This window comes from Marmota flaviventris, chromosome 4, assembly GCF_047511675.1.
Source record: "Marmota flaviventris isolate mMarFla1 chromosome 4, mMarFla1.hap1, whole genome shotgun sequence".
Classification (NCBI taxonomy): Eukaryota; Metazoa; Chordata; class Mammalia; order Rodentia; family Sciuridae; genus Marmota; species Marmota flaviventris.
In genome coordinates this window covers 1,655,332-1,669,609 of record NC_092501.1, presented here as the reverse complement: position 1 = coordinate 1,669,609, position 14,278 = coordinate 1,655,332, and the positions used below count along the sequence as shown (strand labels likewise).

At 58.5% G+C, this 14,278-nt stretch overlaps 1 protein-coding gene across 18 annotated transcripts in view; it reads left to right on the top strand.

Moving 5' to 3' along the window:
• Positions 1–3,698: 3,698 nt before the first annotated feature.
• Jakmip3 (Janus kinase and microtubule interacting protein 3) overlaps positions 3,699–14,278 on the top strand; it is a 53,433-nt gene continuing 42,853 nt past the window's right edge. For all 18 annotated transcript variants that reach the window (XM_071610679.1, XM_071610681.1, XM_071610677.1 and 15 more), the window contains exon 1: positions 3,699–3,833. In XM_071610679.1, the coding sequence (XP_071466780.1) occupies positions 3,699–3,833 (135 nt within the window). The remainder of the gene's footprint in view (positions 3,834–14,278) is intronic.

The following is a 14,278-nucleotide window of genomic DNA, read 5'->3' as shown; positions in this document are numbered from 1 at the left end:
GCCACCCAGTGTGACTCCTGTGGCTTTGGAACAGGTTTAGAAGCCCTGTTTCCTGCTCTGGGTGACCTGAAGGCCATTCTGAACACCAAGGACAGGTCCTGGGTTCAGGGCCATGTCTCTGCTCTAGCTGGGCCCTGGGCAAGTCAAGGTAAGCCCCGCTCTAGGTCTCTAGCCCTGACCACCTTTTCGGAATCCCTCCTATGAGGTGAGGGGACTTATTGACAGGGTCTAGGGCTTCCTTGTTCTGTACACCTCCAGGGGCATCCCCTGGGGTTCCCAACTCAGCCCTGGCTCTTCCCTAAAGTCCTGCCGTTTCTTCTGCTGCAATGGTGTAGTTTTGTTCCTAAGAAATCATAGATTTTAAAAAATACTCAACGATTTTTTTCCATGGATAACACATGACAGGGAGCAAAAGCTTTATTGGTAATGACATTGTTGATTTTCTACAAAACCTCACTAATTAGGGTACTTTGTGACTCTGAGTGTACTTTTCCATTGTTAGCTAATCAATGTGTTCTGATTCATCAACTTTAATTCTGTGTACTAATGTTTGTGAGGGTAAGCCCACGCCATGGGAGGAAGCTCAGGTGGCACCTGCAGAGGCCAGCAGGAAGTAGCTCCCGGTCAGCCGCTGGCCGCATCTCCTCAGCAGTCTGTCTGGGCTGTGCATGACATAAGTCCTGCCTTTCGAATGCAGAGCACTAGGAAGCTACCTCCGCAGGGCCAGCCGCAGCCCGCAGCGGGCCAGCACCTGTTGTCCTCCACCAGGCTGGTGCGCAGGGCCCCACCCTGGGAGAAAGCGTGTCACGCCTTGGGTGTTCCTGATGCGGCCCTGGGTAGGTCCCTTTGTACTGGATACTAGAGAGCTGTATCAAGAGCGAGAGCTCAAGAGTCAGACAGAGCCATCGTCAGCTGCCTGTGCTGGTGGAACCCAGCCCGGTGCCCACCTGGGCCTACCTGGGCCCTTTTCACTGTCAGAACCCTGCCCGCCCCTGTGCACCAGGAGCCAACAGTTCTTGGAAGGACTTCTACTAAGACAGAATGCTCAGAACCAACCATTATAGCATTTCGCTCTAAATTAATTTGCAAAATACTAATTCTGAGGTTTTCCAAGATAAAGGGCCTTATGAATGGGTGACAGGATGACACAGTGAGACGCAGAGCCGTTGCCCGGGACTGGTCGCCCTCAGGGGCAGAGCTCTGATGCTCTGGATGGAGGCTCGGCACAGGAGCCTGGCTGCTCCCGGGCTCTCACTGCCCGCTGGCTGCGGCGATCTGGCTAGGTGAGGAGAAGCCAGAGTGCGGACTCGCTAGGGCCCATCTTCCAAGCCTCACGAGGCCACGCAGAGACGGGCGCTGGCCACCATCCCTGCAGGGGGCCGGCAGACCCAGGATGGAGGACCTCTCTGCCCCTCCCTCCTTCCCACAGAGCCCGCCCCTGCCCTGTGCTCCTGGGCGCCCTCTCCTGTGAAGTGCCTGTCCAAGGCTTCTGCCGTCCTCCCTCGGGCTGTCCTGCTTCTCCGTATGTCCCGACGGGGCTCTCTGAGACATCTGTTCTGCAGGGGGCTCCTCCTTCCCACCCTCATGGCCACGCACTGACAGAGTCCTTGATAGAGCCGGCCGCCAGAGCTCCCCTCTGTAGTCAGAGCTTCCTGTCCGGCTCAGGAGGCCAGCTGTTTCCCAGCTTGTGTCCACCTGTGTTTTCTTGTGGCTTTAACCTCCACATCTTTATCTGAAACTTGTTGGAAAGTGACTTCTGTGTGTCCTTTCTCCTTGTTGGCTCAGCACCATTTGGTAACAGGACCGACCCCCACCTCGGCCGCCTGGTCCTGTGAACCCAAGCGTTGCTTATCACAGTTCAGGGACCATGCGTGGCAGGCCCCATCTGCTAGCCTGTCCGCTTGGCCACTATCTGCCCTTGTCCCATGTGCCCCTGGGGCCTCGTCCCTCAGCTCTAGGCTCGCTTCCGGGCTTCGTGTCCTCTGCCTTTCACACACAGGGGTGGGCCGCTGGGGTCAGCCAGCCCTCCCGCCCGGGGTCACCCAGCCCTCCAACTTGGGGTCACCCAGCCCTCCCGCCCGGGTTCAGCGAGCCCTCCCGCCTGGGTTCGTGGCTCTGGAGCTGACGGCAACCTCTTGAGGGGGCTCAGGTGACATGTGACGCTTTACCAAAGCTGAGGCCACAGGGCAGAAAGCTACGTGTCCCAGGCAGATACAGGGCCGCTGGACCTGTAGTCAGAGGTGGAGAGAGAAGAGAGCCCCCACCATCTGCCTGCCCACCTGCTTGTCTGCCTGTCTCATGTCCATCCCTCCATCTCTCACCTACTTGTTCAGGTGGCCTGATCTGTGTTCATCTTAGCCAGAGGTGTGGCTCCTGCCGCTTCCAACAGATTAGGGCCTGCACTCTTCTGGGTCATCATGGCCTTGGCCACGAGTCTGGGTTGTGGGCTCTTCAGCTAGGGTCCCATCCTCAGCCAAGATGTCCTTCATATCCTGAGCTGATGGGTGGCCCTGGGTCACAGTCAATGCCAGCACATGCAGAAGCACACCCATGCACCTGTGTTGACCCTGTGTCCAGCTCTGTTATTGTGAAGCCATTTGTACCACCCCTGGAGAGCATTTCAAATGCCCAGTGTCCCTTCTGTAAAGCAATGGCTATGCCCATTCTTACATCTCAGAAGGGACCACTGGGTATTCACCTTTCGTTGGAAAGTGAAACACACCTTCTGTCCTCCCCCCAGATTCAAGTCCTGAAGCCTGCAGTGTGCACTCCCTCCCTGGGGAAGGTCCATGTTTAAAACAATGTTCTAAACTGTGGTAAAAGCCACACAGCGTAAGACCCGCCATCCAGAGCACGGTGGAGCCCGCAGCTCGGGGCGGACGCTCCTCCGCACTCTGAGCATCAGACCTCAGACCTTCTCCTCCCCCACCCGGTCTCTGCCCTGGGAGGCTCCTTGCTTTCTCCCTGGCCCCACCGTGTCCACTCTGCCTGCTGTCTCACTGGCCAGACACCATGTAAGTGGACTGCTTTGGGTGGTCCTCTTGTGACTGGCTCTACTCACGGGGTGTCATGTGCTTGGGGCTCATCCCTGTTGTGTCACATGACGAGTCCCTTCCTCTGAAAGGCAGGTGTCCCTCCTACCCATGGAGCACGTTCTCAGCTCTCCACCAGTGGGCATGAGGCTGTGTCGGTGACGTGCTCTGAACAACATGCTCGTCCCCTTCGGGACCCTGCTCTCAATCATCTTGGAAGTTTCCTGGGCAAAGTTCTGGGGTCCTGGGAGGGGGCTGGAGCCGCGGCCTTCCACTCTGCCACCTAAGAAGGCCTGGTTTGCCCACCTCTGCCATCTCTGCCTCATGCCAGTACAAAATTCTGGGTCTGAACTTGGGTGCCAGGTTCCTCCTCCTAAAGCTGGAGAGTGGACAACGCTGAGTGCTCATTATGCCTTGGATATGGAGCCCACTGGGGACATGACGGGAGGGAGGGGCCGGTGCCCTGGGGTCTGGGCACAGCCTGCCCCAGCCTCCTGAGCCCCGGCTCCACATGGGCATCTGGCTACACTCACTCAGGTGTGCTTTCCCTCCAGGTGAGGAGACAATGTAGTGGAGCGGCCGCCAAGGAGTCACCCTCGGGAGCGTGGACACCCAGCCCAGACGGAGCACCTGCCCCTGGGCGTCCCTCGGCTACCCAGCCTCACCATGTCCAAGAAGGGCGCGGGCAGCCGGGCCAAGGGGGACAAGGCAGAGGCATTCGCTGCACTGCAGGCCGCCAACGAGGAGCTCCGCGCCAAGCTCACCCACATCCAGATCGAGCTGCAGCAGGAGAAGAGCAAGGTGGGCCCCCCCAGCCAGCCCCTCCGTCCCTTCCGCCAGCCCCAGAGCCCCGAGGCTAGCCTGGGGGGCCAGTCGGGTCTCTGCAGGGGTGCCCACTCCCAGTCCCACAGGCCCCCAGGGGTTCCCCAGGGGACTCAGGACAGACAGGTCTCCGGAGGGGAGTGGAAAGTGGCCAGAGGGTTCTGTGAGCAGAGGCACCACGGAGATGGCCCCACGGAGGGGAGGATGCTCACCTGGTGGACAGCCTCCCACACGGGGCATCGGGGCTTTAAACAGCCCATCCCTGGAAGTGACGCCGACTGTCCACCGAGCTCCACAGTGGACTCGAGTTCCACAGACTGGGCTGAGGTGGCCCCTCTGGGAGGACAGGGAGAAAGGGGACCTTGGCTTGGTGGGGAGGAGCTGAACAGGCTGAGCAGGGGTGTGGAGCCCAGCAGACCCAGGGTGGGAGGCACAGCAACCTCTAGTCTGGACATTTAGGCTCCGAGGTCCTCGGAACCTACAGGGAAGGTTTGGAGAGGGACTGAGCTTGTGCTGGAGGCTGGGGGTGGCCTCTGGGGGAGAGCGTGAGGGGCCTGCTCAGTGCCAGGCCCCTGGCCCCCACCTCCTTCCATCTCTGGCATGACCTTTGCCCTCTCCTCCTGCCTGCACCTCCCCTCAGGAGCCACTAGGAAGGGCAGGTGAGTTCCTGGGAAGGAGAAAGCAGAAAAATGATCTGGAGAGAAAAGGTGACCTCAGACTAGGGTGGACAGCTCAGGGCAGGGTGACTCCCGGAGGTCGGAGGCCCTGGACTTTGGGGCTGGCGTCCTGCCCCAGGCTGTAATTCTCTGTCCCTTTCTTCCTGCTGGCAAAAGTATTGCTCTTGGAGGACATGCGGTCACCGTGCAGGTCATTCTGTCACCCGGCCTCCTCGTACTGTCCTCCTGGCGGCAGCAAAACTTGAGTCCTGTTCCTGATGACGATGTGGAATTTGGACCCAGTGTTCACAAGTGAAGTCCTGAGGGGACCTGGCCTTCCTGTGTTCTGGGGGCAAACCCCACACGCCTGCCACAGTCACCAGCTGACCCCTCACTGGGAAGCTTGCCAGCCTTGTCCTAGTCCCAGCCCTCCTGTCATCAGCTCCTCCTGTCCCCAGCCCTCCTGCCATCAGCTCCCCCTGCAAAATAGGACAGGAGCAGCTCCCAGCACAGGCGGTGCTGAGGAGGAAGGGAGGGAGGCTGGGGCCGGGGCTGTGCGCCTACACTAGAAGGGGTGGCACGGTGAGCCAGTGGTGTGCCTGCTCCCATGGCCTTGGGGCCACTGGCCCTCAGCAAATGCTGCCCACACCTGACCTGTCCCGGTGTCTTTTCCAGAGCCCTGTTCCTCCTCCTGCCACAGTCCCTTCTGCAGGTGAGAGCTGCGGGGCTGAGTTGGCCTGGGGACTCTCCTGAGAAGCTGCAGCTTCCTATTGCAGTTAGAAACGAGGCTGCAGGAAGCATTCACAGATCTGCCCTGTTCTCACCTCACTTGAAACTGGCACTGCCTACTCACCTCTAAATATGGCCGAGTCTTGGTCTGTAGAATATTTGCTTAAGTCAAGGCCAGAGAGGGAATAGAAAATGTGAATTTGGCAGGGTGGGATGGTGCACACCTGTAGCCCCAGCTATTCAGAGGCTGAGGAAGGAGGAGCACGAGTTTGAGGCCAGCAACTGAACTTAGTGAGGGCCTGCCCCAAAAGTAAAAAAGGAAAGGTCCAGGGATGTAGCTCCGAGGTAAAGCACGCTGGTTCAGTCCCCCGTACCGCAAAACCCCAAACAGAGCAAAAGGCCAGGACTCCTCTCCAGGAGCTGGCCTCATGGGACCAGCTCCAGGAAGACACCCACCTGCTGAGAGGGAGGCAGCTGGACAGGGAGCGGGGCTCAGGGCAGGCTCCCTGGGAACCCTGCGCGGCAGGCTTAGCTGTCTTAAAGCAGCCAGGGGCAGCTGCTCCAAAGCAGAAGAGAGACAGACGACGCTGGGCGTCAGGCACCCGCTCCCAGCCCTGAAAGGCCCCTGCTGCCTGCCTTCCTGGGGCCCTGGCCGCTCTCCTGCCCAGCACCACCCTGCACCAGGATGTGCCCTGGCTCAGGGACACTTCTGAGACTGGACAAGGTGCCCGTTGGGAGCAGACCTGCGTGTTAGGAAGCCCGTGGAGGCCGTGTGAGGGGTGGAGAGTGCTGTGCTGCCCTGCAGGGCTGCCCAGGGCGGCTCCTCCTGAGCACCCACCCAGGAATGCTGGCCGAGTGCTGGCGTGGGGGCTGATGGTCCTGTGGGGGGGACTCGGGAATCAGCCAAGGGGAAGTCACAGCCAGCGGGCACCCTGCACCGCACTGCGGTCCCGAAGACCGGCCCTGAGCTGAGACCCTGAGTACGAGCCCGGGACGGATGTCTCCAGGTGGGGTTGGTGTGGGGTGGAAGGCAGGAGGCAGTCAGGAAGGCCAGGCTGGAGCAGCCTCAGAGGCCGGTCGTGGAGAGGCCAGCAGCGCTAGGCAGGTGGGCGAGGGAATCACAATCGTCGCCTGGAGCCGGACACCTGGGAGAGGGAAGGTTACTCTTGACGCCATTCTGGGACAAGGAAAGCCATCCCCTAGAAAGAGACTGCTGGGTCCTGTGTGGGCGGGGAGCTTGGGTGAGCTCCAGGCACAAGCAGCTTCCGAAGGCTGTGGACACTGGATGGGATCTGACTCGCTTCCATGTATCAAGAACAAAAGTGTGTTGTTGGCAGATGAAAACACGGTCCTCCTGTGGTATCTGAGGGAGTGGCTCCAGGACCCCTTGGGTACCCTGAGCCGCAGGGTCCCGTCCCTCCCATCAGATGGCACAGTATTTTCCCGGGGCCTGTGCACAGCCTCCTGTGAGTCCAAGATCTCTGGACGACTTCAGGGCTTAGTCCCACAGAAACGCTGCGTAGAGAGTCGCCACCCTGCTTTGTTTAGGAAACAATGACAAGGGAAGGTCTGCTTGTGGGGACAGATGCCGCGTTTGCTTTGAGTATTTCCAGTCCACGCTTCGAGGAGGACGCCCGGGATGTGGAGGACTGCCTGCTGTTACACAGACAGCTGTTTAAAACCACCACCAGGACCGTGGCAGGGGCCAAGGAACAGAGCCAGCAGTGGCCTGCTCTGAGCTCCCTGTGCCCTGGCCAAGGGTGTGGCCGTGATGGACCGCATCAGTGGACCACAGGAAGGCCAGGATGCGCCAGAGCTCAGCGTGAATGTGAGGGTGGGCACACAAGCAGATTGGCTCCCAAGCTGATGGCTGAGCCTGCCCTCTACTGAGCAGGAAGTCTGGTCACCGGGAGACTGACAGCTAGCCAAGGTCTCTGGTGGGCAGCCGAGGTATGTCTGCTGCTCCTCAGAGAGCACAGGGCCTCGGGGGTGGAGTAGGAGTCTCCAGGAGGCAGGTAGGGAGAGAGGGGGCCTGGGGGGTGGCGTGGAGCCCTCAGCGACAGCCGTGTGGCCAGCAGAGGGGCAGCCTGGACGCCCTCTGCCTGGACCTGCTTGCTCAGGAACACTCTGCCTCCAGTTGGCAGGACTCTGGAGTGTCCTGAAGGCCATTCTCTCTGGCTCATTACTGTGTGCCATTGTTCTTTGTTCAGTGTTTTTGTTTACGAAGTCCCAGTGGCTCTGTGTCCACAGAGCTTTGTGCTAATGTCTTGAATTTGAAAAAAGAGCCTCTGGCCAGTCCGCTGAGGACCTTGTGACACTGTGGTGCATGCCTCGAAGCTTCTGTGCTTGTAGCAATGGGAATATCATCCTGTGAGGAGCTTTGGGAATAGCTGGGCTTTGGGTATTTGGGTTCTCCCTGGACAGGGCAGGCGTCTGGGCCTCCTCCCAGAGGCCCGCCTCAGCCTGTGCATGCATCAGACACTCTCCTCCTCCTTCCTCACCAGCCCTGCTGCCTAGGTCTGGTCTCCCTGCTCAGGTCTCAGTGGTGTCTGTCTGTCTGTCTGCTCCACACTTGGATTTCGAGATCAGAGTACTCACACTGCTGGGTTTTGAAAGACTGACCACCAGTTTTAGAATGGCCTACAGTAAGAAATGCACCTACTCTGCAATGGCTCTGTGCACCCCTACTCTCCAGGCACCTGTCACCCAAGTTCACCGCCCACTGATTGGTCTTGACCTGCTTTTGCAACTCAACCACCACCTCCCAGGATTCTGTGGACTCACTCAGCAAACTGCCAGTATCCCTGTGGCAGAAGCATAGGAAGGATTACTCCACGGTGCACAGATTAAAGCAGGGGTGTGTTAAGTTTCTCCACAACACTGCTCCTTCCCACGTGGTTAGTTGGAGTGAAGAAAGAGATGGCTCAGAACCTTCTGGAAGATGGTGGAGTAGGACACCATCGGCAAGGGACTGGGCAGCAGGTATCAAGGCCTGGAAGATGCTGATAGCGGTCCTGCTTTCAGGAATTATCTCAAGGAAAAATATGCAGAGACAGGCACACGTTCAGGGTGTGACTTGAGCCCTGCTAATAATAGTGAAAAAATCTGGCAACCTGCTTGTGCAGGCTGAGGAAATGGCTGAAGGAATGAAGGCGTTCCTCCACGGCAGGATGCTCTGAGGACGGGGCCTGGGAAGGATGTGGCAGCTTTTCCCTTGAGTGTTCCCTGGAGTAAATCCTTGGTGCCGCCACGGCCACAGAGACACTTTCCGGGGTCTCATTCCGGGAGCTCCATCCTCTGTCTTTGGTGTATCCAAATCCCCCCTGGCACTGACTTGTCTGCGTGACGTGGTGGGGTGGAGGCTTTCTTCTGGCTGGATATGAAACTGCTCAGGCACCATTTGTTTATTTATTTGTTTTTAAAGGACTCCCCTAGGGCATGGCACTGTAGCTCACTGTCCTGCAAGATGGACGCGTGTGTGGCTCTGATGAGACTGCACTGTGGGCCTGTTCCTCTCCCTGCCCAGCCGGGACCAAGGGGGCCTGGGCCAGGCCTGAGCCCCGTCCTCCCATTTCTCTGCTCAACCCTTTGCCTCCATTGTCACCACGAGGAGGGCAAACTAGCTGCCAGCCCTGAGAGCAGCCACCGCTGCCACCAAGGCCAGAGAGCGTGGCCAGCTCCAGCTGCCCCAGGAGACAGCGCGGCCGCCACTCCTACCGAGTACAGCAGAGGCTCACCAGGCAGCTGCAGTGACTGCTGGCTGTTTGCAGACACTTGCTTGGTGACCCTTTGTCCTGGTGCTGGTGCCAGCACCAGCCTGGACCCCTCAGGGCGAGACGCGGCTGTGCTGTGCCTGTTCTTGGTCTTCAGAACCGTCCCAGTTGTCTTGGTTCTTTGCCGTCTGCACAAAGTCTGGATGCCTTGTCTGTTTCTGCTCTGTGACCTGCAGGTGGGGCTGCAGGGAGTCCGCAGGTCGCTGGGGCGTAGGAGTCTGGACCCCTGGATGGGCCTTCTCCCCTTTGGTCGAGTCCTATTTGACACCACGTTTTCAGCACAGAAGGTCGTTTCTCAGCACGTGTTCGAGGCGCTGGGTGTTTTGGGCATGTGGTAAATGACACCGAGGTACACGTTCCTTCTGACGTTTCCTGCCTCACTGTTGGCTGTGACGTGTACAAGTCCGGGTGGTTTTTTGTGCCGTCACGTCGGTCGGCTCAGCCAGCCTTCACTGGCACACGCGTAGCCAGCATGTGGAGAACCACAGGGTGGCAGCTGTGACCCCAGCAGAGGTGGGTGACTGCGAAGCCCTGTGGGTGCAGCTGCAGTCCAGGAGGGTACCTGGGTGCCAGGTGCCCCTCTGCCTGAATCAGAACCAACCACTGCTCACCAGACAGAGCTCGGGAGTCAGCCCCAGACCTGGCTGGGGTGGGTCAGGGCCTGCTGAGCTGAGCCACACCCAATGACCAAAGGCTCCCTCTGAGACCCCTCCCAGGAGCTACTAGGCCCCACCCACGGCCAGCCGAGGCTTGGTGGCCACTGCCCGCAGCTCAGTTGCCTGTTTGGGCCTTTCCAGGGCACAGACTTTGGATCTCGCACTGTGCTTCCCCCTTATCCTCACACTGTCGTGGGGCAGGTGGGGCGGGTGGGGCAGGGTGCCTCTGCCTCAGGTCTGTGTGTGGAGAGAGCGAGTCCTTACAGACCGACCTCTGAGGATGGCTCACACTCAAAGCACTAGTCCCTGGAGTCGGCAGAGGGCCATTTTTATGAAGATAAGGGCGTTGTTTCCCCGTTTAACTAGATCTCCTCTACCTTCCTGCTGTTGAGGGCTCGGGGACTTGACTCGTGCTCGAGAGCCAGGAGCGCCCTGTGACACTCGCCTCTGTGCTGTCTCTCATCCATAAAGGAACCTGCCGGAAGCTCATGTGAGGGATGCCCGCTCTGGGCGGCTCCGCCCTGTCTGCAGCAGGAAGCGCTTGCCAGCACTGTCAGGGCCCCCAGGGCCCCCAGGTCAGGGCGCTCTGGGTGGTTTTGCTACTTATTAGAAAAAACGGCTCTTCTCTGCAGTTGAAAACACCAGCACAGTCTCAGCCTCAGAACGCACCTGTGCTTCCTACCCTCTGCTCTCCTGGATGACACCTGGCGAACCTTCCCGCTCGCTCCGCAGCCCCTGATTTCATCTAGTGGTCCATGTGAGCACGACCCACCTCTGGCCAGTCGGAGCAGCACCCATCTGCTCTGGGGGACAGCACAAGATTCCTCAAGGCCCCTCTCCCTGTTAGGTGCCACCCAGCGAGGACTGGGGCTGTGGACACCTGCCCAGGAGCACTGGCTTTGTGCACCCAAAGATCTCACCTGAGTGAGTCGGGCTTGGTCCCTCCTAGGACGAAGGTCTGGCCTGAGGGTCAAAGCCAGCCCTACCGGTGCAGTGTGAGTGGCCAGGCACCAGCTGGAGCTGCCTGGAAGGCCAGGCTGGGCAGGTGGCTACGCTGGAGTCCCCCCAGAGAAGGCTGCCCTGGCCCCACGTGGGGCCTGGGGGCTGGCAGTCTGCAGCCTACCACCTCCTGCCCTTGCTCACCTCCCAGGTTCACCCTCTCGCCCTGACACTGTCTAGGCCTCCTCCTCTGTCCTGCAGGTCACCAGGCCTGTGGTGGGACTGCTTGGCCTCTGGCTGCTCCTCCCCAGGTCACCCCTGCTGCACTCCCTGCAGCTGGGCAGGGCCGCCCCACTGCAGGCTGCCCTGTGAGGGGGCCGGAGCATCCCCAGAAGCACGTGCGAGCGCCCGTGTTCCCTGCAGTCAGAGCATCTGTTATGCCACTGGCGGAAAAGCATCCCCGGCTCTTGGGATGTGACCCAGTTCTGGGCAGATGTGAGTAGAAGAGGCATTCTGGGTTCTTTTAGGGGAGGTTTATTGGATTTTCCAGAAACAACTCTGCCGCTTATGCATTTCAGAGCCTCACTGTGGCGCTTAGCAAGGCTTCTAAGAGCCATTACTGTGCCCATGTGTGTGACTGTGAGCATTCGCAGTGTCTGTGTGCATGTGTGTCTGTGTGTGCATGGGTGTGCATGGTGTGTCTCTGTGTGTGCATGGTGTGTCTCTGTGTGTGCATGGCGTGTCTGTGTGTGCATGGCGTGTCTGTGTGCATAGTGTATCTGTGTGTGCATGGTGTGTCTCTGTATGTATGGCATATCTGTGTGTGTGGAGTGTCTCTGTATGTATGGCATATCTGTGTGTGTGGAGTGTCTCTGTGCATGGCATGTCTGTGGGTGTACATGGCATATCTGTGTGTGTGCATGGTGTGTCTCTGTGCATGGTGTGTCTCTGTGTGCATAGCATGTCTATGTGTGTGCATGGTGTGTCTATGTGTGCATGTCTCTGGCATATTTGTGTGTGTGCATGGTGTATCTGTGCATGGTGTGTCTCTGTGTGCATAGCATGTCTATGTGTGTGCATGGTGTGTCTATGTGTGCATGGTGTGTCTGTTTGTGCATGGAGTGTCTGGGTGTGTGTGTGCATGCCTGTGTGCATGGCGTGTCTGTGTGTGCATGGTGTGTCTGGGTGTGTGCGTGCATGCCTGTGTGCATGGCGTGTCTGTGTGTGCATGGTGTGTCTGGGTGTGTGCATGGTGTGTCTGTGTGTGCATGGTGTGTCTGGGTGTGTGCGTGGTGTGTCTGTGTGTGCATGGCGTGTCTGGGTGTGTGCATGGTGTGTCTGTGTGTATGTACATGTGGGGGGTCGGCTGAATGGGCTTTCCCTCATTCCCCTGGGGCACCCCATTTTTCTCTCATCCCTTACTAAACCCCAGGTGTGGTCAGCTCAGGTCCTAGGGGCTTCACCTCAGCAGTGCTCTCCACTGTGGCCCACATTTGACTCAGCTGGGGAAAAAAAATTTTAAGACCAAACACCCAGGCTGCCCCTGTGCCCTAAGTCGTTATTTTGGTCCATGAGACCAAAAGTCTATATTTTGCAAAGCCACCATGCAGCCAGAGCTGTGAAATGGTGACCTGAGGGAGTGTGGCTCAGAAGAGTCCCACTCTCCACTGGGAAACATGGGCTGACAACCACACGTCTCGGGGCGGAGTCGTTGGCGATGGCTCAGCGCACTGGGCTCAGGAGGGAGGAGCTATGTGTCCATGCACAGGACCCTGGGCAGGCAGCATCCACAGGAGGCAGCACACGTGACAAAGAGGGTTGATGATGGAGGCCAGCCTCCTCCTGGCTGCTCCACCAGGCCCTCCCTCCCTCCATTCACTTGAGAGTCAGCCCATCTGCACCCTGAGGCTAAAAAGGCAGATGAGCCAGGTCCGCCTTCCACACAGGCAGAGGAGAGAAAGCAGCCGAGGGGTGCCAGGTGGCTGGTCCTGTGCAGGAGTTTGCCATCTGAGAACTCGGCTGCTTTCTTGCTTCCCATCGTGTGAGGGCATCAGAGAGGCTCAGGGAGGCTGATGAGCAGCCCAGGTCCAGGGTGGAGCTGAGACCAAGGCCTTGCGCTCTAACCTGGAAGGATGACCACCCAGGAACTGGAAGGCATTTCAAGATGGACCGGAGATGGGGAGGGGCGTTGTACCAACTCAGGGGCCCCACAGACCACATTTCCTGACTCCTTTGCCCACTGACAGCTGGAGGGCTGGGAGGGGGACAGGCCCTCTTCCTGCTTCTGGTGAGGTGGCACCTCTGCGAGTGGCCGTGGACCTCCGTCAGCTCTGGCTCAGCCTGGCATCCCTATGAGTTCCAGCACCAACCTGACCAGATGCTTGCCTGTGAGCAGGTGGTCTCTGAAGCTGACCAGGTGACCCCTTCAGTAATTCCAGAGTCTGCCGGGCCTAAACCCTGCAGCCCCCAGTGGGGAGCCCACTCCTGGCTCCCTGTCCCCACACCAGCCCCGGATGCTCCTCTGCCCTTGCCCTTGTTCCTAGTCCCTGACTCTGAATCCCCTCTGTTTAAATGCATCTTTAGGTTGCTCCTCTTCTGTCTGAGCCCCAGTGCATAAAGACAGTTTTTAAGTTAAGTAGAGAAGAGATCGATCATAGTGTAAATAGAATTGGGGCAACTGGCTAATCTTTAGGATAAAGTCTATTTATTCAGTTTATACACATGTTTTCCATGTGGATCAAAATTTTGAATGCTTTTATATGTACTTAGATGAGGAAAATAACTGCCCTTTTAAACATGATATTCTTTTAAATCATGCCTTCAAAGGTGCAATCCATAAAATATTGGACCAGTTTGTTTGAAAATGTGAGTAGAAAGAATGGAGACCAGTTCAATTAAACAAAGTTGACTTGAGTAAGACAAGGTCTGAGAACCCTGCAGCCCTGCAGAAGAGTGGTCCCAATGTCCCCAAGCAAGGTGGGGACCTGCTCCTATAACCAGCGGCAGGAAATGCAGGGAGGTCACCTGATGGCTGCAGACTGCGGGTGCTTATAGGGCATCATCTGGCACCTCAGCCTAGGATTGGCTGTGGCTCAGTTGCTTAGCAACCAGGGCACTGACTCAGGGGCTCACTGCACATGGGTTTCTGTGGGTCAGAGTCGTCACCCAGGAACAGAGGTTTGGGCCAAGTCATTCCAGTCCACGAACATGTGACACCCAGACATTCAGCAGTGCTAGGCAGCATGTGCCCATCCCCGGACACCGGGCAGCCTGCGCGGTGGACCGGAAGCCACTTGTGATGTGGGTCCTGGAGGAAATGCTTACTTGGTGGTGAACACTGTCGGGGCGGCGGCTGGGGGGCAGGAAGGCCACATGGGGCAACCTCTGTGGTGGTCATTGTGAGTGGTGACTCACGGGAGCTTCATGTCCCATGGAGAGGTGGCTGCCTCCGGTCTTCCAGCCACTCCTCAGGTGCCAGCCGGACTCCATGGCCAGGAGCGTCTGCCGTAGTCACTCTCCGTGAGAGGAGGGAGGGAGGCGCCTGGCCCAACCTGCCTAGAGATGAGCCACTTTTCAGACCGGCGGTGCTGGCGGGTGAGCTTGGCGTGACCTTGGGGCCAGGGGCCTCTGCACAGAGATGTCCAGTGAGAAGAAGTGGGGGCCCAGGCACC